At 51.0% G+C, this 27,403-nt stretch overlaps 1 protein-coding gene across 4 annotated transcripts; it reads right to left on the bottom strand.

The window, feature by feature from the left end:
- itpr3 (inositol 1,4,5-trisphosphate receptor, type 3) lies at positions 1–27,403 on the bottom strand. 4 transcript variants are annotated; one of them, XM_028409613.1, is made up of 60 exons: positions 27,091–27,403; positions 21,771–21,841; positions 20,190–20,311; positions 20,014–20,100; positions 19,108–19,266; positions 18,791–18,889; positions 18,114–18,197; positions 17,353–17,499; positions 17,185–17,280; positions 17,057–17,101; positions 16,756–16,913; positions 16,539–16,638; positions 16,308–16,468; positions 16,090–16,231; positions 15,839–16,003; positions 15,560–15,732; positions 15,297–15,416; positions 14,862–14,937; positions 14,660–14,775; positions 14,329–14,580; positions 13,994–14,138; positions 13,776–13,920; positions 13,451–13,653; positions 12,643–12,763; positions 12,287–12,341; positions 11,873–12,206; positions 10,950–11,024; positions 10,597–10,716; positions 10,331–10,453; positions 10,048–10,248; positions 9,859–9,974; positions 9,601–9,736; positions 9,042–9,167; positions 8,654–8,779; positions 8,376–8,496; positions 8,118–8,299; positions 7,643–7,791; positions 7,449–7,557; positions 7,110–7,130; positions 6,700–6,793; positions 6,234–6,409; positions 5,474–5,633; positions 5,186–5,400; positions 4,752–4,952; positions 4,556–4,666; positions 4,269–4,364; positions 4,044–4,145; positions 3,861–3,944; positions 3,381–3,491; positions 3,053–3,245; positions 2,776–2,895; positions 2,235–2,410; positions 1,980–2,144; positions 1,716–1,905; positions 1,541–1,642; positions 1,336–1,454; positions 1,076–1,241; positions 771–931; positions 532–693; positions 1–448 (listed from the first exon to the last, which is right to left on the bottom strand). In XM_028409613.1, the coding sequence occupies exons 1-60, from the start codon at positions 27,180–27,182 to the stop codon at positions 332–334; spliced, it is 8,094 nt and encodes a 2,697-aa protein (XP_028265414.1). In that variant the 5' UTR covers positions 27,183–27,403; the 3' UTR covers positions 1–331. The 4 variants fall into 4 exon arrangements, with proteins under 4 accessions (XP_028265414.1, XP_028265415.1, XP_028265416.1 ...); XM_028409614.1 differs by having other exon boundaries at positions 16,756–16,898; XM_028409615.1 differs by lacking the exon at positions 7,110–7,130.

The raw sequence follows: 27,403 nt of genomic DNA, 5'->3' as shown, positions 1-27,403 counted from the left end.
CTGGATATAGCCGGATTCACGGTGTTCACACTCAGAAAGAAACTATCAGGATATATCCAGATACAGCCCGAATTCCGCTCTAGCCGGATTGATTTCCCCAGTGTGAACGGGGTATAAATGAAATAATCTGGTCTGTTTATGCAGGTGGAAATGTTTAGGAGTGTTACAGGTAATAGGAGGAAGAAGAAGCAGGTTCAGACTAAACATCAGGTTAAAACCACTGCAGCCAGAAGGTGCTGGTAAAGAGTTAAATATTATCTGTGCAGAGATAAAATAAGACGCAGCAGAATCTAAAACACGCACGTACGCACACACACACACACGCCTGTCTCTATGTCTTGTAGATCTGGTGGTTCCCTCCGGCGGCGCTGGGAGGCAGCGCGGCGCTCCCTCCCGCCTGGACGTCAACAAAGCCCATCCTCTGCCTCCTCTTCCTCTGCTCTGTCATCTGTGCACACAGGATGCACAGTCAGTACACACACACACAGACACACACAGCAAGAGAAGCAATGATGTGTTCTCTGTGTGCACCTGCTCCTTCAGCTCCATCAGCTGAGTGGTCAGCGTTGTCACCACCTTCATCGTCGCTGCCAGTTTGTCTTGTAGCATCCTCATCTCGTTCTGCTCCCCGTCGCCGTCGGTTACCACCAGAGACATGGCCTGCATCCGCGGGAACCAGTCCAGGTTGTTGTTCTGAAGCAGCAGAGGCGGTGTTTGCAGTGGCTGACAAGCACAGTGAGTATTCTGTGTGAGATGTTCAGGGGTCTGACCTTGATCATGTGTGCCACGTAGCTCTCCGGTCCCGTGTAGTCCGTCTTGTTTTTCTCGCGCACCAGGACGATGAAGTACAGGTAGTTCCAGATGTTGTGTTCCAGCTTGATGTGCTCCTCGAAGGACACCGTCTTATTGTCGAACTTGTCTCTCTCCAGACCTGCAGAACACAGACACACATCACTCAAGAGCCTGAAGCGAGGATGTTCCATTGCTGCTCCTTCCTGAAGACGACCCGGACGACTGAGGATCTTCATCAGTGACACACACCCATGCTGTCAGCTGGCCGGCTGGCTGCACTCACCGCAGATGAAGCATGTGGTCTTCAGGACTTCCTCCTTCTTCTGCTTCTCACTCCTCAGGTCAGCAAACGTGTCGATGATGACACCAAAGATCAAGTTGAGGACGATGATGATGACGATAAAGTAGAAGAGCAGGTCGTAGACGACCCGTGCAGGAAACAGCGGCTCCTGCAGGCGGGCGATGGCACAGCAGCTGTTTTTATTTTTCGGCTGCGTGTGGTTCAGATGCAGCCGTCACAGGATGTGTGTGTGTGTCACTCACGTTCTTGGACGGTTTGCGGAGAACGTCGCCGACTCCTCCCCCGTTCCTCAGTCCATGGTTCAACACAGTAACGATACACATCAGCAGAGTGTCGCAGGCTCGCTCCGAGTTCAGCTCCTCTGAAAACAACGCAACACCGTCAGTCGCCATGGCAACTGACCCCCTACCCCCCAGTCCTGTGATCCAGAATCAGTGCTGCTCTGACCTTCCTCCTCGGTGGCGGTTACGGCGTCGGTCTCAGCGGTGCAGCTGACTCCGTCTGCAGAGCATGACTTCAGGAAATCCTGAGAGGCTTCACTCTGAGCAGCTACACAACAGAACACACACAGTCAGCGCTAACAGACACACAACACACACACACTGTCACAGGTGTTACTGACCAGCAGCGAGCTGCGCCAGCGGGTCCACCTCCATGATGAAGTCCTCCTTCAGGAAGAGGAAGCCCACGATGGAGAAGAGGTAGACAAGGATGAGGGCAAGCAGCGCCGTCAGCAGGATGGAGCGGCCGTTACGCGTCACACTCTTTATGACGTTGAACAGAGTCTCTTCACGGTAGATGAGGTCAAACAGCTGTGGGGACAACGATGGACACACTGAGTGTATCGTCCCTGAGCAGGGACAGCATGGACGTGTGTGTCAGTTACCAGAATGCTGTAGAAGAGCTCGTGGACGAACAGGCCCAGCGTGGAGGTCAGGACGTAGGCCAGGTGGTAGAGAAACTCCACATCCATCACCATGGCCTTGTAGCCCATGATGAACGTCCCGTTGTTCCCCACGAAGCTCACCACAAACACCACCTTATTCAGCAGCTGCAGGCAGCACAGAACACACGTTTACACAGCCGGACAGGAACGGGAAGGAATGCACAGGTGGCTGATGGGTAATGCAGTGTTTCTCACATTGAGTGAACCTAGCAGGATGAGCGTGTTACCGATGCCCAGGTAGTAGATGGACCTGAGGATCAGCGCGACGGTGAGCGGCTGCAGGCCGTAACGCTGAGAGAACAGACCCAGGACGGAGAGACCCATCAGGACCCAGAACATCATCAGCAGCACCGAGTCGTCTATGGCTCCAGCTGAGGAGGAGGAGAAGGAGGAAGAGGAGGAGGAAGAGGAAGAGGAAGAGGAGGAGTAGGAGGAGGAGGAAGAGGAAGGAGGAGGAAGAAGAGGAAGAGGAGGAGGAAGAGGAGGAGGAGCAGGAGGAGGAGGAGGAGGAGGAGGAAGAGGAGGAGGAGCAGGAAGAGGGGGGGGGAGGAAGAGGAGGAGGAAGAAGAGAAGGAGGAGGAGGAGGAGCAGGAGGAGATGGAGGAGGAAGAGGAGGTGGAGGAGGAAGAAGAAGAGGAGGAGCAGGAGGAGGAGGAGAGAAGTTCAATGACCCTCAAAAAGAAAGAAATGCTCGCAGCTGAAGTCTCTGTGGCTCCTTGTGCTGTTTTTTTTTTACCTTGTCCTGAGTTGTACGGGTAGAAGAGGGCGATGATGAGGTTGATGAAGACAGCCAGGTTGAAGGAGATGGTTCCCCACAGACTCATCCTCCTGGAGAACCAGTACAACACGGGCATACCTGCACTCACAGACCGGGTGAAGTGAAACATAAACAAACACCGTTCAGCTCAGAGGAAGAGTGAACACGGGCAGAATCCTCTGACTTCGAACCGTCTGACGGTCCTTGAATGCACCTTGTGTGAGGTGGCGGCCATTAAAGCATCTCCTGTACTCACTCCTCAGCTTCTTCTGCCACTCCATCTCGCCGTGCAGGAAGGAGGTTTGCTCAAAGAAGTGTGTGACCTTTGACCCCTGCTCGTCCTGCTCGGTGGTGTTGAACACTCTGCACTTGGACTCCTCGGTCAGGAACTCACAGATGGGATGAACAGGAAAGACGATCTGCTCCATGCTGCGGTCCTCACGCACGATCTGGACACAGGTGGAGACTTAAACCAGCACAGACTCCAAACAGCCTTTCAGTGACTTCCTGGTTTGGACACCACCCTGCTCTGGGTACTGGATCATGTTTACGTACGCTCGTGGTGTAAAAAGTGGTGCCGGTACCTCTATCTGTGCAGTGAGCTGGTCGTAGTACTCCAGCGGGTCCTGCTCCACCACCGCAGCTGGAACTGACGACTTCAACATCTGGGACAGAGGCCGGTTGTTCAGGTTCAGCTGCAGACACACAAACAGCAAGCTTTCAGAGACCACATGACCACATGAGAGGGTGCAGGGTGGGCAGAGGGTGGAGAGGGTGGTGGGGTGGAGGGGGTGCAGAAGGTGGAGGGTGGGCAGAGGGTGGAGAGGGAGGCGGGGGTGGAGGGGGTGCAGAGGGTGGAGGGGGTGCAGGGTGGGCAGAGGGTGGAGGGGGTGCAGGGTGGGCAGAGGGTGCAGGGGGAGCAGAGGGTGGAGAGGGTGCAGGGGGAGCAGAGGGTGGAGAGGGTGCAGGGTGGGCAGAGGGTGGAGAGGGTGCAGGGTGGGCAGAGGGTGGAGAGGGTGCAGGGGGAGCAGAGGGTGGAGAGGGTGCCGAGGGTCGAGGCTTACCATGGAGGAGATGCCCTCCTCGCCCTCTTTACTCTTCTTCAGGGGTTTCAGGAGGTTCTGCAGGGCCTTGTTGTGTCTCGCCAGCTGCAAATAAAAAACAAGCTCCTTGAGAACTGATCCAGGAAGTTCAACACTGATGTCAGAGCCATGCAGGCAGCCAATCAGGAGCCTCCATCTCCCTACCTGCTGAGCCAGGATGTAGATATTGTGTCCAACCTCCCGAGGAGAAACCTCCACGCCCTCACACTCACTCTCTTGGTGGTAGGCTTTCTTTATCACCTCGACCTGCACACACACACACACACAGACGCACACACAGACGCACACACACACAGACACACAAACACACACTCAGGTTAACGTGGATCTCTGACAGCAGCCTGGTGAACGTCTGGCTCTCGGTCTGACCAGCTCTCGGGGCCGCAGGTTGAACAGGATCCTCTCTGCGTTCTCACTGTCATGGCGGCTCTCCATCAGAGCCAGAAGCAGCTTGGAGGCGTTGTCCTGGCAACAAGGAGGAAAACAACAGCATTGAAACATCAGTGCAGTGAGAAGAGTAAACATGCAGCGGCTGAACCTGCCACAGCTGCGCCTCGTTCCTCTGTGTCTAGTTTTAAACAACGGCGGCTATTAAAGCGGTGACCGAGCGGTGGCTGGACTTCATGTCAGCCGGCACCGTCCGACACCACACACACCTTCAGCTGCAGCACCATCTCTATCTGGTAGCGACACAGAGGACTGATGTCATTCAGGATCAGAGCGGTGATGATGTCGATGCCGTTGGACTCATGGGTCACAATGCACGTCTGGAAACACACAAACACCAAATGTTGTGGTAAAAGCAAGAGACGTCTCTACAGGAGCACCTCACCACCCCTGGATCCGGAGTACCTGGTTCTCCTGGCACGGACCCTGACAGTACTCTGTGAGAGTCTCCAGGGTCTGGATGATCAGGTGGACGTTGGACTCGTTGATGTAGAGGCCCAGCAGGCCCAGGCCGCCGGTGGTGCTGCCACACATGATGTCCAGGAACTGAAGGGTCTCACATACCAGGTTGTAGTTGGTCTTATTGTTCTGGCAGCGCAGGAAGTTCTGGAAAGTCACAACAACTTCACATCAGCTGCTCTGACTCACACCCAGGAAAGCTGCACTTCTGCTAAAGACCACCAGATGGTGCCAAAGGAACTGAGGTGGACAGGAACTCTAAACTCTGCCGGGTTTTACATTAAACACAGTTCTCTTAACCAGTTCCAGTGAAGGTGGCCAGGTGACATGCCCTGACGTGCAGTCCTGGTTGTTCATTGGTCAGTTGGTGTGGAACTGACCTGCAGGTCGTGGTTGTGGTTCTCACAGAGCAGCTGCAGGAACCTCAGAATGGGCTTCATGATGGTGACTGCTGGGCCCATCTCCGTCTCCACCTCCCGCTGCTCCTCCGCTGGCTGAGCTGGCAGGGCGGATGCGCCGGTCACCGGGGACATGGACTGACCCTGGACCAACAGCGGGTGACCTCCTGACCCAGGTAGGACCAGGGCTGTAGAGGCTGCGGTTCAGGAGAGGACAGTTATTTCAGCGCTCGCGCTCTGAGCTGGAGGTTTCGCTGACATGAAGCTGACCGTTCTCCAGCTCCTTCTCCGTGGCCTTGTGCGTCATCTCTCCGACGTTCACAGAAACTGTAGCTTTGATGTCGGTCTGAGCTTCTTTCATTCGGTCGTGAAGAACTTTGAAGAACTTCTCCGACTTGTTGTCGCCCATCATCAGTTTGTAGAAAGAGTTCTGCAGGAGAACAGGGGGCATGACCATGGTGTCCTACACCAGACTGAAGAGCTCTGAGTGTGTGTGCATGTGTGTGTCTGTGTGTTTCTATGTGTGTCTGCGCATGTGTCTCTGTCTGTCTGTCTGTCTGTGTGTCTCTGTGTTTGTGTGCATGTGTGTCTCTGTGTGTGTGTCTTTGTGTTTGTGTCTGCGTGTGTGTGTGCATGTGTGTGTCTGTGTCTCTGTGTGTGTGTGTCTGTGTCTCTGTGTGTGTCTGCGTGTGTGTCTTTGTGTTTGTGTCTGCGTGTGTGTGTCTGACTGTGTGTCTGTGTCTCTGTGTGTGTGTGTCTCTGTGTATGTCTGTGTGTGTGTCTGTCTGTGTGTGTGCCTGTGTGTCTCTGTGTGTGTGTCTCTGTGTATGTCTGTGTGTGTGCATGTGTGTGTGTTTGTATGTGTGTGCGTCTGTGTCTCTGTGTGTGTGTGTGTCTTTGTGTCTGTCTCTGTGTGTGTCTGTGTGTGTGTCCGTCTCTGTGTCTCTGTCTGTCTCTGTTTGTGTGCGTCTCTGTCTGTGTGTGTTTGTGTGTCTGTGTGTGCGTCTGTGTCTCTGTCTGTGTGTGTGACCTGTATCTCGGTGTTCCCTCCCTCCAGCAGACAGATGGCCAGCTGGATGCTCTCCTGGAAGATCTTGTCGTTCTTGGTGCTCATCACCAGGTCTGTGAACAGCTTCGTTCCTCCTTCTCGGTCCAGACGACACTGAACCGCTGCCACCGCCGCCCAGTCGCGCTCCTGCTCGCCTCCTGACACACACAGACACACACACACACACACACCGACTGTAGCGCGCCTTTTAATTTCAGTTCCATTTCTGTCAGAGGTGCAGGTGCAGAGAACACGGGTCGTCCAGGTAAACGGGTCGACCCGCTTCAGCTCTGAATGCACATGTTGTGTTAAACAGCATCATTAAAATGTGTTTGTTGTGTATTATTTTTCATTAAGACAGAACTATTATTTTCATTTATACATTTATACAAAAAAAACTTTGTTAGCCATGCTAACAGCGCCCCCTGCGGTGCTGTGTCAGGTTTACCTCCAGCTCCGAGCTCAGCCAGGTCGTTCTTCTGGTTGTTCTTCTTGTTTGGAAACAAATAGTTCTGCAGTAAAACTTTCCGCAGTGAGATTCCCTGAAACCAGCACACACACACACACACACACACACACACACACACACACACACACACACACACTTAGTATCTACACACAGCTGACACTGACAGATGTTCTGATGTAACAGTAACACAGAGAAGAGTTCTGTGGATCAGTCCTTTAGGTTTTTGTGTCTCCATTAATCTTAACACTAACAGCCCGCTGTATGAACACAAGCTACTGAAACAAAAACCCTGAAACAACGAAAAAGATTCCACCAAACAACCCGCCACACAGACGAGCAGAGAGGACGACAGGCTGCAGGAAGAGGGCGCTACACACACGTTCACGCACCTTCGCTTGTAACTGCAGCCACTGCAAACAAAACGTGAAACACACATGTAAAGATTTCTTTCTATGCTCGAGTCTGTGACGTCTCTTTAGTCAAAAAGAGACAACAAGTCACCAGAGAGGCTGCAGGGGGACACAGCAGAGAGACACAAAGAGACAAACTCCAAACTGGAGACATGAGATGACTTAGGAACACGTCAAGGACTTCATCTTCATCTTCGTCTCAAGGACACGCTCCGGTAGATGACACAAAACAACCAGGAACAACATGGCTGCTGTGTCGGAGGGTTTGGGGCTTTGTTCAGGTTTGTTGGAGACATTTGGACCCTCTGACGTTCTCACCTTCTCATCAAAGTCCAGAGTCCTGATCAGCATCTCCTGCAGCGTCCGCAGCACCTTGATGCACAGCTTCTCCTCCGAGGACATCAGAGCCTTCGTGTGCTGGATCAACCTGCACACACACACAGACACACACACACTTCCCATCATGCCTCTGTCAGAGCCTTCAGTGCAGCAGTGCGTTTTGGACGACGTACTTCGAGATGAAGCCTCCGGACTCGCAGCGCTGCCGGGCGTCCGTCCCCTCCGGAAACAGCAGCTCCGGCTGATGGAGGACGTCCACCAGCACCGACAGCTCGGCGTTCACCAGCGGCTTCAGGCGCTCCTCCAGGGTGTTGATGATGTCCTGAGGAACACACACACAGACACACACAGACACATACAGACACACACAGACACACACACAGACACACAGACACATACAGACACGCAGACACATACAGACAGACACACACACAGACACACAAACAGACAGACACACACAGACACACAGACAGACACACACAGACACACACAGACAGACCACACAGACACACACACACAGACACACACACACAGACACACACAGACACACACACAGAGAGACACACAGAATGCTGGTAAAGTTTTTCATGTGACTAGGCTGACACACACACACACACACACACACACAAGCAGGCGTTGTTGGAGCACCTGCAGCTTCTCGATGATGTTCTTGTAGTCCCAGGGGTTGCTGGGAGCGATGGGCCTGGACGAGCGGGACGTGGACTTGTAGTTGGGGTTGGAGCGGGACAGAGAGTTCAGAGCTGAACTGGACAACATGGAGCTGATCTGAGCCTCCAGGTCCAGGGGGAGGGAGATGGAGCGACTCTTAGCTGAGCAGAGAGAGACATTTAATCAGAGGCGGAGACATTCATGCACAGACAGACCGGCTGAGGTGGGGTGCGTTACCCGTCATGGCGAGGGTCTTGATGCAGGCCTCCACCTGTCCTCTGTGCTGCTGCTGCAGCCACGGACAGTCCAGCAGCCTGACGGACGACTGCAGCAGCTGAGTCATGATGGTGTGATGAGTCTGAAACAAAGTGTAACCGTGTTATTCTGCACACGTGTCCGACTTCTCCCAGAGGAGCAGCGACCAATGAGAACACACTGACTGGTCACGTGACTACAGCATGAAACGCTGCGTGGAGTTCTGAGGGTTCAAATGAGAGGGCGTGCTCGAGCTTCACCTGCAGAGACGTGCTGTTTTCTGAGAAAGGAGAGCTGAAGAAGGCGTTGATGGTGTCAAAGACCACGTTGATGATGTATTTCTCCAGGGTCGGATCGGACAGCCGCTTGTCTCGTTTGTTACAAACCTGCAGGGTCAGAGACAGACGAGGCCTCAGAGATCACGCAGCATAACTCAGGAAAGTCACGTGGTTGGTTTTAATAATGCAACACTGGAAGGACGCTGCGGATGTGGGCCAGCCGGCTAAAAACAGGCCCTGAACTGAACTGAGATGCTGCTTTGCTCTGTAAATGTGGACTTTGCCGTGCGATTCATGTAAAACACGCCTCCTGATTTGAACTTGTTGTGTACTTGATGTTGTCGGTCTGTCGGTCTTGTCTTGTCTTTACCCGTGCCATGTCCACCGTGAAGTCTTCGAACAGCTTCCAGATGTGGTTGGACGTGTAGATCTCCTTCATCTCCACCTCAGTGTCCACATAACAGTGATTCACAAAGTTGACGTAGGCGATTTTCACCTGGAGACACACACACACACATCAGCTTCATATCAGAGCTATGTCACTGCACACACACAGAAACACAGACGCACGCACAAACACACTCAGACACACTCAGACACAGACACACACATGCATCAGCTTCATATCAGAGCTATGTCACTGCACACACACAGAAACACAGACGCACGCACAAACACGCACAAACACACTCAGACACACACACACACACGCATCAGCTTCATATCAGAGTTGTGTCACTGCACACAAACACACACAGACACACACACAGACACACACAAGCTTCATATCAGAGCTGTCACTGCACATGCACACACACACACAGACACACACACACAGACACACACACACACACCAGCTTCATATCAGAGCTGTCACTGTACACACACAGACACAGACACAGACACAGACACAGACACACACACAGCACCTCTGTGATGCAGTCCTCGTGCGTCACCACTCGGACGATGTCCTCCAGGGGCAGCAGAGACGTACATTTGATCTCAGTGTAAACGTTCTTGCCCTCGGCGCAGGCCGCCAGCAGCTCCACCAGAGAGATGTGATACCTGCACAGGTACAAACAGCTGTGGGTTAGTGCCTGACGCTAACCTGACGGCCGAGCTACACACAGGAAAGGACCTGGAGTCAATGAAACATGACGTCTGGAGGTACAGGGTTGTGGCGGTACCTGAGGGGGCTGCTCTCGCCCACGCCCTCCCTGCTCTCGGCCATCAGGTCCAGCATGACATTAAAGGAGGTTTTATCGTTGTAGAAGACGACCACGTCCTCACCGGCATTCGTTAACTACAGGAAGACATCAAACTTTCAGTCCCTCACAAACACACTGAGAGGGTCCTGAGAGTCCGCCCTGGCTCACCTCGGTCATGATCATGTCCTGGCACTTCTTGACGTACTTGCCCTCGGCCTTGATGATGGTGTGCAGGAAGTTGAGGTACTGGACGTGGCGGCCGTGCGTGGCCAGGCAGTGGATGAAGTGCTGCAGGACGCTCTCTGAGATCTCACTGCACAGCTGGTAGTTATTACTGAAGATGTGCTGCACCGTCTCCGCCTCAAGGAGCTGCAAGGTCACATCAATCAATCATTAAAGAGCCAAATCCAGTCGATGACGCCCAGCTGACGGGCTTTTTAAAGCGGCGTACCCCGGGGTTCAGGAAGAGGTTCAGGTTCTTGTGCAGCAGTGCCTGGTTCTCCTGGTTCCCCATGCAGAACTTCTGCAGGAACAGATGAGTGTACCTGATGATCTCCTGCATCTTCACGTCGTTCTGCAGACGACAGGGTTGGTGTTTAATCTCTACCTCACAGCTCAGCGTGTCAGACTGATACCAGCGTTTCAAAAGACATTCTGACACAACCTGAATGAGACTAGAAGCCAAAAACAGCTCTGTATCTGTTAGGGTGGGCTCACCTGGTCGTAGGAGACCTGCAGCAGGTCCAGCATGACTTTATGAGCCCCCATGTTCTTCAGTAACCTCTGCTGCTTCTTCCAAACTCCGCTGCTGCACATCTTGTTCAGCCTCTCCAGGATCTGCAGAGGAGAGAGCGACAGGAAGTCTTTCATATCCGTCATCAGGCCAGAAAAGTCTCATTCCGGACACATTATGGAGTGTCCGGAATGAGACTCAAACAAAATCACCCTGCTGAACAGACACACAGCACCCCGGTAAGCCCCGCCCACACTGATTGATTGACAGGTGATTTGTGGAAGGTGCTCAGCAGAACACAGCACGTGTGGAGCTGAAGGAGCACAGGTGGACTCACCTCCTTCACCATCTGGTAGTTCTCGTTACCCTTGTCCAGTTTCTCCTTCTTGGGCGTCGCCTCCTCTGACGCCCCCTGCAGGATGCACAGGGTAAGACAGCGTATGCAGGTCTCTCTGGGTATGGCAGCACATTCTACTGAACTCTAACACTTCCTTATTATGGAGAGTGTGTAGCAGCTCATACAACAAGACACACATCTGAGAGCAGCAGGTAGCACTCTGGTTTCACACATCACAGCATGTCCTGTTCTCACGGCCCAGAAGAGGAGGACAGCCTCCGACTTCAAACTCTCTGATGGTCCTTAAATGCACCATGTGTACCTAAACCTACAATATTCCATCATAACACTTTATGTCAGAGTTTCAAACCCTCCAGAAATAAAGAGTCCACACCAACAAGATTCAGTAAAAGCTAAACACTCAGAGAGTCTCTGTCTGACCTGCAGCTTCCCGCAGCTGATTTCTGTCAGCAGTTATTCTGCACACACACACACTCTGACTGCTCTCTGCCTGCAGACAGGATGGAGTGTGTGTGTGTGTGTGTGTGTGTGTGTGTGCGTTTGTGTGTGTGAATGATGAAAGGCTGACGGTCCGGTGGGCCTGGCCCACGGTTTGTAAGGATGTAGTTCTAACTGCGGTGCAGGGACAGAGTGACATATGTCCACCATCAGAGAGAGAGAGAGAGACACCACACATGCAACGAGTCCCCCGCCCAGTCTGAACCCAGGACCAAGTACCCAGCTGAACAGCGGCAGCCCCCCTCACACACACTGAGTCTAAAAACCAGCACACAAACACCAGCGGCTGGCTTCTGGTGGTTTTAACAGGTCGTCCTCCGGTTTTAAAATGGCCGTCATGTTCTCGTGTAAATAATAACTTGGTGAGGACCCATGGTAACCACGGTGTGGTTGCCACTCCTTACCTCTGCCTTCTCCTTCTTGTCTTTCTTGTCCTTCTTCCCGTCCCCTCCTCCCGAGTTCTTCTTCTCCACCCACAGCTCGGATTTCTCCACCAGCGTCCTGAGCCGGTCCAGGTCTGCTTTGATCAGCTTGTAGTTCTCCACATCCTGAGCCGAGATCAGCAGCTGGACCTGTTTGAAGGTGTGCAGCACTTCCTGTCTCTGGCTGAAGTGTCTGAAGAGCAGCTGCAGCGCTCCGGACACCAGAGGGGCGTAGTCGTGCATGGTCAGGTGGATGAGCACCCGCAGAAACATCCGGCCGCCTTCATCATCCACCTCCAGGATGCTGTTCCCTTTACTGCGCACACACACACACCGTCTGCTTCTAAATACGACTTATTGCACATGAAAAACACACGCGAGCAGCCTGTGACTTACCCGACTCCAAACATGGCCTCTGCCTGCTCTCCGATGTGCTGCAGGTTGATGGCGGCTGAGGAGGGACAAAAAACAGAGGTCAACAACAGGAAGTCACAGGACAAACACTCATGGACACGCACGGGTCGCTCAGATCTCTATCTAGGGTCTACCTGTCGTTTCCATGGCGACCGGGACATCTGAAAGCATTGGGAGGAATAATAAAAAAACATCTTAACCACACGCAGGATGTGTGTTGGCGTCATGTCCTAAGACCGGACCGGAGCCCAAACAAACCTTTGACCTTCTTCCTTTGTCTTTCCACACACAACAATCAATACATACATAAATGATACATAAATATGATCGGTGCACACCTGCATGCTCCATGTTGGTGGTGGCGTCAGCGTCCGCCATGGGATAAACGTCCACAAACTCCTTCTTAAAGACGGACAGCAGGAAGGACAGGCGGTAATCCAGGCGGACGTTCAGGATGAACTGAGGAGGAGCAGAGTGCAGGTTAATAACAACAACACAACACAAGATAACACAACACAACACACCACAAGATACAACACAACACACAACACAGCATAACAACAACACAACACAAGATAACACAACACAACAAAACACAGCATAACAACAACACAACACAACAAAACACAACACAACACAACACAACACAACACAACACACATGCAGGTTTTACTGGTGTAGATCAATATCTGGTCTGAACAGCACATCTGCACGATGGAGAGAATTTATCTCTTTTATCTTGGTTTGTTAAACATCTGTCTGAAGACTGGACCTTTCTACTGTGACCCTCCACCGCGGAGGCTGTGGAGGAGATGTTGGCGGGGTTCTCTGTAGTCCTGGTGTGTTGTAGCTTTGCTCTCTGACTACAGGTTTCCTCCCGGCACTCTCTCCTCTTTATTCAGTCACAACTTTGACCCTCTCAAGAAGTTTCAGCTTCCTGGTGCCGGAGCAGGTGACACAGACCTCCATCCTGTCATTCCATCTACTGTGAGCTGGTTTAGTGATTAAGGCTGAAAACCTCTTTACTGTTGCTTTAAATGTTCTACATTAAGATGGCTGCCTTGAGGCTCCGGGTGCTTTGTTAGCAGGCTCGCTCAGTTCGCTGCTCTTTAGTGTAACTTCATTCATTATGTTTGTATTGATCACCTGTAGAATCTCCAGTATCTTCAGCTTGGTGTCCATCACTGTCAGGTCCATCTTGTCCAGACTGTCTTTACCGCCAGTTTGTCCATGAAGGACAAGCCCCGCCCCTCTGGCACCTGCACCTCCAAATATGGACGGCTTCCTGTTGAGGACCATGGTGGACATCATCTGACCCATCCCATGTATGGAGCGCTTCACGTTCTTCCCTTCAGACAAACGAAGCAACACACTACCATTAACCCGCCAATCATTACTAATTATAAACTATTAATAATCAACATTATTTTTCATAATAATAGCTGTGTAGTCTGGATTAAGCAGGGACTACCTGCTGCGTCGTCCTGGAACAGGAGGCCGGCCTGTCCTGGGTGTAGCCTGCAGTCGATGATTCCCAGCAGCGTCCTGGTGAGTCGGAGCAGCTCAAAGAAACTGTAGAAGCCGAAGTAGATCAGATGTCGGGCCAAGCTCACCACCTGGAGGCCCAAAGGAGACAGGGATGAGTGGAGGGAGCTGGAAGGAGAGGCGGGAAAGCAGAGAGGTGCAGACCTCGTATGTGAGTTTGTTCTTCTCCTCGTTGTGGAACGGCAGCTCATCGTTCAGAACGTTGTTGAGATATTCCTCCATAAACACCATGGTGTTGGAGAAACGGTTCTTCTTGTTGTCTCGGCTGTCGTCCATGTTGGAGTCATAACTGTGGACACAAAAACGTTAATGGTAAACAATACAAAGAGGAGCCACGTGACGTGATGTGAGAAGAACACTCCATCCAGAACACTTGTCCTCAGAGTCAGGTTGATCTGGTCTAACATGGAGTCTCCTCTCAGTGGAGTAACACCCTCGAGGACTGCCCTCTCATTACAACTGTATAGAGATCTACCTACTCTTTGATGGTGATGGAAGTGGGGATCTCGGTCCAGAGGCGGGCAAACTTGACCGGGGTCACCAGCTCCTGAGGGTCTCGGTCTACATGGGCGTGGAGCATGAGGCGGCAGAAGGAGGCACGGAGGTCAAAGGGCAGCGTCTCGTCCATCATGCAAAGGAAGATGAGCTCTACGTCCAGCTGTTTGGAGATCTCATCTATAGCCAGGTACTGACGGTCCAAGCACATCCGGGCAAACAGCTTCAGCTGGTACCTGAGTGGGCCCACAGAGGATCCATCAGACTCTGCTCACATTCAGGTCCTGTGGAGGAGCTGTGCGTGTGTGGGTCTACCTGTAGTAGGTGAGGACGTTTTCGTCGTGAGCGTTTCCTTGCCTCGCCTCCTGAGCCAGCTGTCTGATGCTCTTCTCCTGCCTCTCATTGGTCTTGTCCGTCCACACCAGCCACACCTACAGGAAGACACGAGGACTCAGTGACCACAGAGGATGTCCTCTACACCCCCCCCCTCCCCAGTGAGTCTCACAGGTACACCTACCTCATCCTCGTCTCCGTAGTCATCTATGTATTCCCCCTGACCACCACCAGATGGCGCCTCTTTCGGTACCCGACGCCTGAATGGACAAAAACATGCTGTCATTAGAAGCAGCATTCAGAGACCGAAGACTCAGCTAAACATGCTAAGAGCTAAAGATAGATGAATACGACTGAGGTGCTATGTTAGCTGGTCAGAGATGAAATGCTAATCTAAAGCTAGGCTCATGTAAGCATTTCTAATGGTAGCATTAGCATTAGCATTAGCAACCTAATGGTGAAATTGTGAATACTTGTTCTGTGGCAACACCACAGTGAACATTAAAAAAAGCAAACTGCGCTGCCCCCTGCTGGTCGGAGCAACTCATCTGTACAGCTGTGTTCAGGTCGTGTATGGGACAGTAAATGAAGGACTGAGGCCCAGCCCGGCCCTCCTCACTCTGTCTTGATGAGGATGTCCTGGTTTTTGGGCTCCAGGACACATTTACAGATGAGCTCCTGGGTGACGGGGATAGCCACATTGTTGGACACACACAGGTCTGACAGGTAGTCCAGAAACCTGCACAAACACACACAGGACCAGACAATGAACACAGAACAACAGAGGGGACAGACGGAACCACTTGGACCTCTAAGCTGCTTCACTCATGTTTCAAGCGTTTTTGCAGACCTGCAGGCCGCCCCTCCCCCCTCTGAGCCTACCTGGGCTCTCGGTTCTTGCGGACTAAGCTGACGAAGGTCTCCACCTCGGTCTTGGTGATGTGTTTCTCCAGCAGTTTGCGGTTGTTGTGCAGCAAGGCAGTGATGGTGTCCTCGGCCAGAATGTCGTAGCCGATCTGACTCTGCATCACACCAAACTGTTTCGCTATGTGCTCCTGTAAGGGGGCACAGAGCTGGTCAGTCACATGACCTCAGGGTCCTGTAGTGGCTGTTTGGCGCTCTCAACACACCAAAGACCACCACCACCTTCGTCCTGCTCACCTGGTTCTTGCGGTAGTCCTCCTGGGAGTGTCGCAGGACTCTGTAGCAGAGTCTGAACATGTACTGGTAGGGAGTGTTCTTCTGGTCTGCCAGCTCCTCTAGGCGCAGCAGAGGCCCCTCCCCTCCCCCTCGATCCTTAAACGGTGCCTTCAAGATGCCAAAAATCTGAACAAGCACAGAGTCTGTCATCAGCAGGTCCCTCAGTGACAGCTCGCTGTTCAGAGAAACGATTATGTGCTTCAGGATCAAACCTGTTTGAGGATGTTCTGTTCTCTCATCAGTTTCTGCCGCTCTCGGTTGGGTTTGGTCATCACCACATCCAGGACCGGCTGACCGCTGTTGATGACGTCAGCCACAAAGAAAACCACGTCCTCCAGGAGCTTGATGGCATACCTGCCAAGGAGAATCATTTGATCAGTGTCACCTCAGATCATCAGCAGCTCTGCTGCCTCCACAGGTGGCGTTGTACCTGCGGTCGTTCTGGCTGATGAAGCCCTGGTTGAACTGGTCCACCACGGTGCTCAGCATGGCGCTGGCATCATTAGCGAAGTCCAGGTCTCTGATCTCCATCACAGGGACCGAAACAATGGCGAAGGCCTCCTTATCCTCTTTAGTGGGACACGTGCCCAGCTGCAGGAGGACGTCACACATGAACTCCAGCTCCAACACCATCACTCGTCACAGGATTACTTTCACTCACCATGAGTCTGATCGGCCGCTCCTCGTCGATGTCAATGGGGACGTTAGTGCTCTGGATCCAGGTGTTGGTGCAAAGATGTCTCAGTCGTACGTACGAGTTTCTGAAAGACAGTCTGTTTTACTCCACGAGTCTGTGCAGCGCCCCCTGCTGTGTGTACACAGGCATCTCTGAATAAAGGCGGAGTCTGTGAAACTTCCACAGGAAGTGGCAGACCTACCGTGGTACAAAGGAGTCGGTCTTCTGCAGCGTGGTCGGGTCGAGCTCGAAGAGTGAGGCGATGTCGTTCCCGTGAGGCACCGCCACCAGCTTGTATTTGATCCTTTCGCCATGGGACCGCTTGTTACTACGACTACCGTCCACCTGCAGAGAGGTGACCTGGTCAGGGCGAGGAGGGGGCGGGGTTAAAATACTCCAACTACAACACTAACCACAGCTGCTGATAACCTCCGAAAGTAGCCACTTTCAAAATAAAGCTGTTCTTTTCAAAATAAAGCTCACACAGAGAGGAAGTGACTCACCGAGGACGACAGGTCTGTGCTGTCTCCCTTGTAACCTGGATTCTCCTACAAACAACAACGAAGATTTTATCTGCTGTAAACAAGCACCGCCATTAGTCAGCCTCAAAAGTCTGTGTTGCCATGGTTACCTCAGCAGCCAGGTAGTTGCCGGTGGCCAGGTGTTTGAAGCGATAGAGGCTGTTCCAGTGCCCCGCCCCTCCACGGCACGGGTCATGATGTACAACCTGACAGATCAATCAGGAGCCATCAATCACAGAAACCTGAGAGGTAAAGAGTGTGAGTGTGTGTGTGTGTACCTCCACCTCCCACAGGGCGTTGGAGCTGGTGGCAGACGTCGCTGACTGCCTCAGAGTGGTTCTGAGGAAAACGTGGAGTTTGCTTTTGTACTCGTCGCAGGTCAGAAACTTTTCCTGCTCGGCATGAAACAGGCGCACCACGTCGCCCTGGGAGACAGAGAGGAAACTGACGTCAACTACAACTCCCAGGGTGCATTTCTGCCTGAACTCTGAAGGTTAGAAGGAGCTAAGGTTAAAAGACCTCTCTCAAGCTTTTATTTTGGTAAACTGGCTCAATCAAAACGAGCTGAATTAGCTGTTAGCCGCTCCAGTTTGTGATGTACTGATGGAAGGACAGACACTGTGTGGTGTACTGTGTGGTGTACAGTGTGGTGTACTGTGTGGTGTACTGTGTGAAGTACTATGTGGTGTACTGTGTGGAGTACAGTGTGGAATACTGTGTGGTGTACAGTGTGGTGTACTGTGTGGAGTACTGTGTGGAGTACAGTGTGGAGTACTGTGTGGTGTACTGTGTGGTGTACAGTTTGAAGTACTGTGTGAAGTACTATGTGGTGTACTGTGTGGAGTACAGTGTGGTGTACAGTGTGGTGTACTGTGTGAAGTACTGTGTGAAGTACTATGTGGTGTACTGTGTGGAGTAAAGTGTGGAGTACAGTGTGGAGTACTGTGTGGTGTACTGTGTGGAGTACAGTGTGGAGTACAGTGTGGTGTACAGTGTGGTGTACTGTGTGGTTTACTGTGATCTGAGCGCGCTCACTCACTCCTTTCAGGACTTCCTCTCTGTGGTCACTGAACATCATGAACAGGTTGATCTTCCAGCTGGTGTTGCAGTTCACAGAGTTTACCTGCAGGGGGAGGAAGAAACACACACACACACACACAAAGAGGGCATAGTGACTGCAGATCCATTTGATGATCCATACAGAGATCAATAATGTAACCAGGAAGGACTGTGACAGGCTGCAGACACACTGACATGTAATATTAAAAATGATGATTTATGTTAACTTCCAGGTCTGTGTTAGTGGAACTTTAACTTCAACCTGTTAATTATTGGCTGTAATCTGATCATAAATCAGCTGAAGAAAATGTCTGCCACCTTCACAAACTGATGAGGCTCCACGACACAGCGACTGTGAGAGAGACTAAACACAGAATGTCAGCTGATCTTTGAAGACTTAAATTAATCTGTACAAAATCATTTTGATGTCATATCAAATCATAACGGCCCCTCCTCCACAGCTGCTTCATGGAAGGTCACATGACGTCCCTGGCTAACATGCTGTTAGCAGCTAACAGTAAGACAGAGAGACAGAGCTGCAGTATGTCGCTGTCCTCTGAGACAAAGAAACTGAAGGAGATCTCCACAGCTAGTGAACACTGATCTGACACTGATCATGTGACAGGAAGTGAACCTCAACTCTGAACAGCCTCTCACCTCTTTACATCCTGGGTGGTCGGTCAGTTCGTAGTTGGAGGCGTGAAGCGGCTGCCCAGCGTTGACCGGGTTCAGGATGACTTTATCACCAACCACCACCTGCAACAGAACGACCGCTCCGAGTCTTACTGCCGCTGGAAACTCCTCAGAAAAACTACTGCCAGTGAATGCACCACAACTGAACACAGACCAGCCGACCAACTGAAAGAACCCCCTCTACGGACGGACCGGTTCAGTCCTGTTGGGTGGCGCTGCAGGGACCCTGTCAGCTCTTATCATGGTGCGTATAAACATGTGACACGGTGTAAAGGACGTACGTTGTCCCCGTTGGCGCGCAGCTTCCAGAACGGCTGGATGAAGAGCCAGGAGCCTTCGTTTCCTGTGGCGTCCAGAGTGACTCTCATGGCGTTCTTCTCCAGCAGAGCCGGCAACCGTTTGTTCACTGTCAGGTATTTGTTACTCTTCATGTGGAGCAGCTGAACACAAAGACCATGAAACATCATCAAACACAACAACCACAACAACGACAACAGCAACAACCACAACAACAACAGGAAGTAAAGTCCCCAGCAAACGAGTGTGTACGAGAGAGTTTAAACATCAAAAGTACAGTTAGCCTGTTTTATTCTGTTGGGTATACTGCAGATTCATGCAACTTCATTAGACACACACACACACACACACACACTCCTTACAAAGGAATCCTTATCATAACAATCTGTTTCATTTAGCAGGAACCACACCCAGTGTGTGTGTGAGTGTGTGTGTGTGTGATGACAGTTCTCAGCCTTGAGGCGAGGTCAATATTGACACTAACAGATAGCAGCGTGTCAATACACCGGGAGTGACACCGTGTGTGTGTGTGTGTGTGTTAGTACATGTCCATGCATGTATCAGCACAGTCATTGTAAAAAAAATAGGGGGGGGTGTAAGGCTCCTGGTTGTCGTGGTAACGGTGAAAGCCCTGGTACACAGCACACACACAGCTGCTCTTTGAGCGGGTGTGTTCAGACGTGTGAGGTCATGTGTGATCCTTTAGGGCTCCTGTAGGTCTGCATGTGGCCACATGGGGGTTAACAGTGAGCACAGCGCTGCTGTCACAAACTAAAAGTCCTGTAACTGTAGGAGCTAAAGACCCACCAAGTGGAACAGAAGCACAGAAAGAGTCTCGGAGGAAGTCCTCCTCGGCTCTCTCGGCGGCGACCCCGACCTCGCCTCCTCACCTGAAGGACAGTTCCATATTTGACGACGTCTCCGTGGACTTTCTTGTTTTCTGTCTCGTTCTGTTTCTGCTCCAGATTGGACGCATGCTGCAAAACACACCCAGATTTACATGAGCTTAAACATGTTGACAGGAAGTGTGTGTGTGTGTGCGCGCGTATGCGTGTGTGTGCGTCACCTGCAGCTTCTGCAGCAGGACCACGTCGGCGATCTTGTCCTTTTCATGTTTGGCTTGTTTGGCTTTCCAGAACTGTTTCTGAGCAGAGTATCGGCTCATGGGACAAACCTTAAAGAGACAGTCTGAAGGAAACAAACAGACGTCAGGTCAGAGGATGTCAGGTCAGAAGACTTCAGGTCAGAAGACTTTAGGTCAGAGATGTCAGGTCAGAAGACTTCAGGTCAGAGGTGTCAGGTCAGAAGACTTCAGGTCAGAGGTCAACCTTCAGACCTTCTGAATGAAGACCATCTGGATGACTGAGAATCTTCATCCACATGTTCAACATGGCTGACTTCCTGTTTCTGAGGACACCTGCAAAAACTTTTTTTTCTCGTCTTCCTGAGGTACACCTGTGTACCAACCTTTGTGTATGTGGGTCAAACAGGGATCTCATTCTAGGGGGCGCTGGTGAGCCATTCGGCCACACCCTTTGGTGTAAGGTCTGGAGGGCTTCTGAACATGATCGGGTCCTCGGAGTTTGCAGCTCTTTCAGTTTTCTGTCTCGTGCTGTGAGCTGATCAGCAGCTCGTCGGAGTGGTTAGATCCAGGCTGCTGATTGGCCAGCAGGCTGAGCAGCTGCAGATGATTGGTAGTTGTGGTTTCAGACCATCACACTGGTGAAGCGACTGACTCTAATCAGATCTTTGGCCGTTCCACACAGAGCTGAACCCTGCATGTCTGTCTGTAGCGTCTGACATTAACTCAGATGAACCTGAGCTCAGCTTCCTGCGGCCGAGCCTCGTCTCATGGAACATCACAGAAACAGAGACGTTCCATGAAGAGCAGCTGATGGGTCTGATGGACCAGCTACAGCAGACTCTTACCTCAGGACCTGAGCTCTTTGCTGCACAGACAGCGTGTGGTGTCGGTGATTAGACTCATGTGAGAACAGGATTACACAGAAACAGTTAAAGGATCACAGAGGGTAAATATTGACTCTCCTCCAGCAGATCCTGTGTGTGTGTGTTTGTCTGTGTGTGTTCGTCTGTGTGTTTGTCTGTGCGTGTGTGTGTAATGCAAACATCATTTGTGTTTGATCACTCAGTCGTTTCATAAAGATCTGAACAAAACCACAAGCAGCTGAATAACAGTTATACTAACACGGAGGTCTGTGGGGACACTGCTGGAACCTCTGGTGGACACTGCAGGAACTGCAGTTCATGGCTCTAGAGATTTCTGTATGATCTAGTATCATACTCATTAAACTCTGAGGTCTGGACTCTGGGTCTTCTTGGGCGGACATGGCTGTCTTCCTGTTGGACAGTTTCACGATGGCTGTGCTGTAAATATCTGACCTGCTGCGACGCGCTCAGCGAGAAGTTTGAGCTGTCACTCAAACACTCTGATCTACTTCTAAACTGGTTCAGCTGGACCGACGGCAGCGAGAGCCATAAGGGGGCAGCTGGTGGAAAACTTCAGCAGCAAAAGTCTCTGAAGGGCCGAGCTGGACTCACATCACACACACAGACACACAAACAGATCACACACTCACTTCACACAGACACACATCACACACAGACACACATACACAGTGTTTCCTACCTCTGAATTTCTTTGGAGGATTCTCCAGATCTCCAGCAGCTGGTTCGACCACACAGCGATCATCCACCAACCTGCATCAACAGGAAACATGTCATCAATTATCAGCTGATTATTGGAGGCAACTCCACAACACCAAAAATATTTCAGTTTTAATGTTTCATGTTTTATACTTTCTGAAAACCAGCAAAACGAGCAGTTGATCTGAACAGCGCCGGCTGAGGCTTGAAGCTCTGACTGCAGCTCTCTGCACCGAGCCAGCACTGCTCTGTTTTTGGTCCGTTTCACAGAAAATGTGACTATGTAAGGACCCGACGGTGATACCTGACCAGTCAGAGCACGACTGAGTGTGAGTGTGTGTGAGCAGGAGAGAGGGGAGAGTGGGGTCATTACAGCAAATCTCTGTTACCATCAGTGTTTAGGAAACAGGGTGGTTCAACAGAAGCAGACACACACACACACACACACACACACACTGAGGCTTTGGGCGCACCACACACACACACACTGAGGCTTTGGGCGCACCACACACACACACACTGAGGCTTCAGGTGCGTGCACATACACACACGGACACACACACTCATTGTGTTTCCATCACTTAACAGAGCATCACACTGACTTACAGTAATTTCCTTTGTGTTAACCTCAGAACAGGTCCCCACAGGACTGTCTGGTAATGAAGGTCCCCACAACACCACAATACAATCTACACACACTCAGACAGTGTGCAGTCAGAGGGATTACACGTTCATTCACACAACACATTATCTACTTCCAGCAGGTGTGTGTTTAACGGGCTCTCCTCCAGCTGCTTCTCTTTCCAGCAGACTTTTATTGTGAAGGAGACGTTCCTTATTATTTCTGTTGAATGTAAAAACAGGAGTTCAGCCTCTTGTTGCCGTGGCGACGCGTGCCATGTGACCTGACTCGTATGTTTGCATTGTTAATTTAAACCAAAACCTGTAAACAAATCACCTGCAAATGTGAGAATTCCCTGCAGAGCTCAGATCAACAGCCTGTCTACACGGTGCAGCTCCTGTCTGCCATGTCACTTTCTCCTCTGTTCCACCAATAACAATATATATTGAAAAGCGTTCCATCCACTAACACAGAGGAGGCGGGGTTTATGACATATATTTCAGCCGACCACCAGGGGGCGAGGCGGGTGTTTTGGCATCACTTTTGGGGAGCTGTCCTGCTGATTGCCTTTATTTTCAGACAATGCTACACACAGCCGTGGTTTAGCATGTTAGCATGCTAACCTTTGCCTATCTGCCCAGCAGGGCTGTCAGTCTGTCTGTCATAAAACAAATCACTGGATAAAATTACAGATGAAAATGACGTGAGCGTGACGATGTGTGGATGTTCGTCTGAAATCTGACTGCAGCTTTGATGACTGCGTTCAGCAGGTCAAACCAACCAGGAGGGGGACCAGCAGGAGTTCCATTCAAACACACTGAAGCCTGCAGGTGGAGGCGCAGCCTTGGACCAGTGGGGGTGAATCCCATCCACAAACCTGCAGCTCGGTTTGTGGATGGGATTCACCTGCTCCTATTGAAATCTACCAATCCAAATTCAAATCAGTTTTCAGAGCGAGGACACAAAACCAGACCGGCCACTCTGCTCTGCTGGGCTTTCAGTGTGTGTGTGTGTGTCGAGTTAAAGCGACAGATGCTCTGACGTTAAACAGCGCCATCTTTAAATGGACAGTCATGCTAGCTGTCTCTGTTAGCGTTAGCCCCGTCTCCACGTGAGCCACCCCGAGATGGACGGTGTGATTTCTCAGAAGCAGCTCAGCTCAGTCAACATACCTGACTGAACCTGAATGGAGCAATCAGCACACACACACACACACACACCTGGAACACACCTGGACCCAGGACAAAGGAGCTGATTGGCTGTTTGTTGCAGCAGACAGAGAGAAATGAGACATCAGGGAAAGTAGAGAAGAAACTGAAGGATATTTTGGAAAAATGTTTGTGACAGACAGAAAGACAGACAGACAGACAAAGAGACAGGCAGACAAACAGAGAGACAGAGAGACAGAGAGACAGAAAGACAGACAGACAGACAGAGAAACAGAAAGACAGGCAGACAGAGAGACAGAAAGACAGAAAGACAGGCAGACAGAGAAACAGAAAGACAGGCAGACAGAGAGACAGACAGAGAAACAGAAAGACAGGCAGACAGAGAAACAGAAAGACAGGCAGACAGAGAGACAGAAAGACAGGCAGACAGAGAGACAGACTGACGGGGTTAACAAAGGTTCAGCATCTACATGAACACTCATGCTAATGATTGCAGGTGAAGCAGGCCCTCCACCTGACGAGGTTTCACCGTCTTCATTTCCATATGTGTGTGTTCAGTGTTTATTTACTGAGGTTCAATAATTTACATGTTGGTCGATTAAGTCAATGACCCTCATGCAGAGAGAGAGAGACAGGCGGCTGCTGGGTGAGGGCTGCAACTTTCATTATACAAGACCAATTACGCCTTTATATCATTTTTATCTGGATGATTTTAGAAAATGGAGGCAGGGCTGGACTAGAAAGACTCGTTCTCATTCTAAGTCATATCCAGTCGAATCTAAGCTTCAAGCATCATCAAGCCTCATTCTACACATCTCCAAAAGTCCTGTCCTCCTCAGCAACCAGCAGGAAGCCATGATGGAGTCACTGTGAGCAGCAGTCACATGACCAACACTCAGAGAGTCTCTGGTTGACCTGCAGATTTCTGTCTGAATACCTGAGTGATTCTGCACACACACACACACTGACTGCAGACACACACACACACACACTCTCTCTCTGACTGCAGACAGGATGGAGCTGATGTTCTGTCCGGCATGGTGCAACCACAGTGTGTGTGTCCACAGTGTGTGTGTCCACAGTGTGTGTGTCCTGTGCCTGCAGCAGACTCTGACTGTAAGTGAACCGGCAGGTTTGTCCACCTGTACATCACTCAGGTGCTTTCAGTTCAAATATGTCGTTCTAAAAAAACAAACTGTGAGCAAACGCAACTCACTGCTAGATAAGTATATATGGACAGTAAAACTGGAAGAACATCTGTGTAACTGTCCACATACTTTTGGAGGAAGAGTGTGCAGGGACTGATATCTGCAGTCAGATAAAGACAGGAGCGACAAGCAGAACGACAAACAGAGAGACGAGCTCAGAGCCAGTTCTGTTAAACTGCCGGATCTGAAGGCGGCTCGGCCACTTTGTGTTTGATTAAATGGGTGGAGGAGGGGCACCTTTATTTACACTTCTCATGCTAGCATAGGCTACCACTACTACTGCTATTACTTATGAAATGTGTTAGCATTAGCATCTAATGTTCTCAGGTGGAATGCACGTGGCAGCTTGTATCACAGACCTTTACAGTGGGTGCTGCTGCTGAATTGTGTGCATTAGAAGCTCAGCGCAGCATGACAGCCGCTGCACGGGATTGTGTATTAGCCATGTTAGCTAGGAGCTTCAGCATCATCAGAGAGTTTCAGAGAGAGATGAAGCACCTCGGCTGCCGTTATTCTTATTTCTCCATATTTCTATATTTCTGGGTGGTGTCCTGCAGCAGGTTAACGCTGAGCACGTCTTTGCAAACTTTACTATATTAAATAACAAGCAGGTTTCCTGTTAGGAGCTGTTGGTGTGAACCTGACCTATAGGTGGCGCCATGGGCTTCATCTGCTGGTAAAACAATGATGACTTATTGTATTTGAGGGTGAGGTCAGTGGAGGCTGCGGAGGCGTAAAGGTCGAGACCATGTATCTGTGTGAGGACCCTGACAGAACCTTCACACGCTCCACTGAGGACCTGGACCCGGGCACTGACGTGCAGCTTGGTCCCCACAAAGTCAGACAAACATGTACAGACACACAAACACACTGGTGGTGGAAATCTCTCTTGGACATGCTCAGTACCACTTCCTTTTCCTGCCATACAAGCAGGCAGAGCTGCCCTATGTGTGTGTATGTGTGTGTGTTGAACTTTGTATTCTAGACACAGACAGAAATTCCTGAATTCTTTAAATGAGTGGAAGCTGCTAACATTAGCCTAGCCTGCTGACATTAGCTGACCTTTTATGAACAATCAGTTTGGAGAAACTCAGTGACAGTGAAGGCAGGGCAATGGCGGCCATCTTAAGAAATGTTTACATGTCTGTTGACATTTGTCAATAAAGTTTGACACAGAGGTGGAAGTTTGTTACATTGAAAGGAGGATTAGCGCCAGTGAAATAATACAGAACAGCTCACTGAGGTTAAAGTCAGACTAGTGTGTTTGACTTAGTTTGACTCTTCAGGCTCTCATTCTCCTTCATATTTACATTTAACCCTTCAGCTCATACGGAGCAGACAGTTACTGCAAACATCATGGTGCACGGAGAGGTCCGTCGCTTTTTGGGGTCCCCGTGGAAACATGTCTGTTGTTGTTTGTGCCGTCAGTTCATTTTCTGAGACACTGACGTTTTGTTGGTTTCACACTCAGGGGACCGTAAAGGCTGACGGACCTGGTGGGACACGCTTGTGATGCTTGTGACCGTTTAAAATATCAACAACTGCCATGGTGCCGAAAAATACATTTGTTTGATTAAAGCATTATTGATTAGAGGATTTCTTATTACGGACATATTCCAGCTGTGTCCGTCACTTTTTGGAGTCCCCCTGAAACATCTGCTGTGGTTTCTTTCTACTTGGGTCCTAAATTAACAGTTTTCTGAACATGTGAGAGTAAAAGATCAATCCATCCATCAATGATATACTGACAGGTGACGTGTTCTTATGATCAGATATCAAAGTTTTCATGGTGCCACTTCAACCACAGAGGAGCTCCTACCAGGCGAGCAGCCACACACAGACACACACACACAGAAACACAGACACACACAGACACACACACAGACACACACACAGAGAAACACAGACACACACACAGAGAAACACAGACACACACACAGAGACACACACAGAGACACACACAGAGACACACACAGACACACACACAGACACACACACAGAGACACACACAGAGACACACACAGACAGGCACAGACACAGACACACACACAGAGACACACACAGAGACACACACAGAGACACACACAGACACACAGACAGGCACAGACACACACACAGAGACACACACAGAGACACAGACACACACACAGAAACACACAGAAACACACAGACACACACACCGGGCCCCGCTGCGGGGTCATCCCGCTGCTTCCAGCCCAGCTGCACTTTGGAACTCCTCCGTCAGGCCGGCTCCTTGGACCCAGCTGTGGGAGCCGGCCCGCGGCGTGTTCCGCAGTCACTCACCCCAGCGTGCTGATGAAGCCGTTGACGGAGCCCTCCGCGTACAGAGACACGATGTCCCCGATGTGGAGGAAGCTGGACGCGGAGTCGGACATCCTGCAGCTGGTCCACGGACCCGGTCCTAGCCCTGTGAGCGCGAGCTCCTTCAAAAGTCACTAAAAAGTTTTCAGCGGCGCCAACAAAGCCCGCGAGCCACTGCCGGGTTCATCAGGACGCCACGAGCCTCACACTGCAGCGCGCGGAACGGTGCTCCGAGTGTGTGTCGGTGCGCCAGGTTACAGAGGTGTACACACACACACACACACACACACACACA

The sequence above is a fragment of the Parambassis ranga genome, chromosome 7 (genome assembly GCF_900634625.1).
Source record: "Parambassis ranga chromosome 7, fParRan2.1, whole genome shotgun sequence".
NCBI lineage: Eukaryota > Metazoa > Chordata > Actinopteri > Ambassidae > Parambassis > Parambassis ranga.
This window is presented reverse-complemented; position numbering and strand designations above follow the sequence as displayed.

Excerpts from the sequence above, each read along its gene's own strand:
- itpr3 (XM_028409613.1), bottom strand. The coding sequence starts at position 27,182 with ATGTCCGACTCCGCGTCCAGCTTCCTCCACATCGGGGACATCGTGTCT. Across the intron at positions 12,342-12,642 it reads CACCAACATGGAGCATGCAG|CCGCCATCAACCTGCAGCAC; the intron begins GTGTGCACCGAT and ends GTCCCTCCTCAG. Across the intron at positions 5,634-6,233 it reads GAGGGAACACCGAGATACAG|AACTCTTTCTACAAACTGAT; the intron begins GTCACACACACA and ends GTTCTCCTGCAG.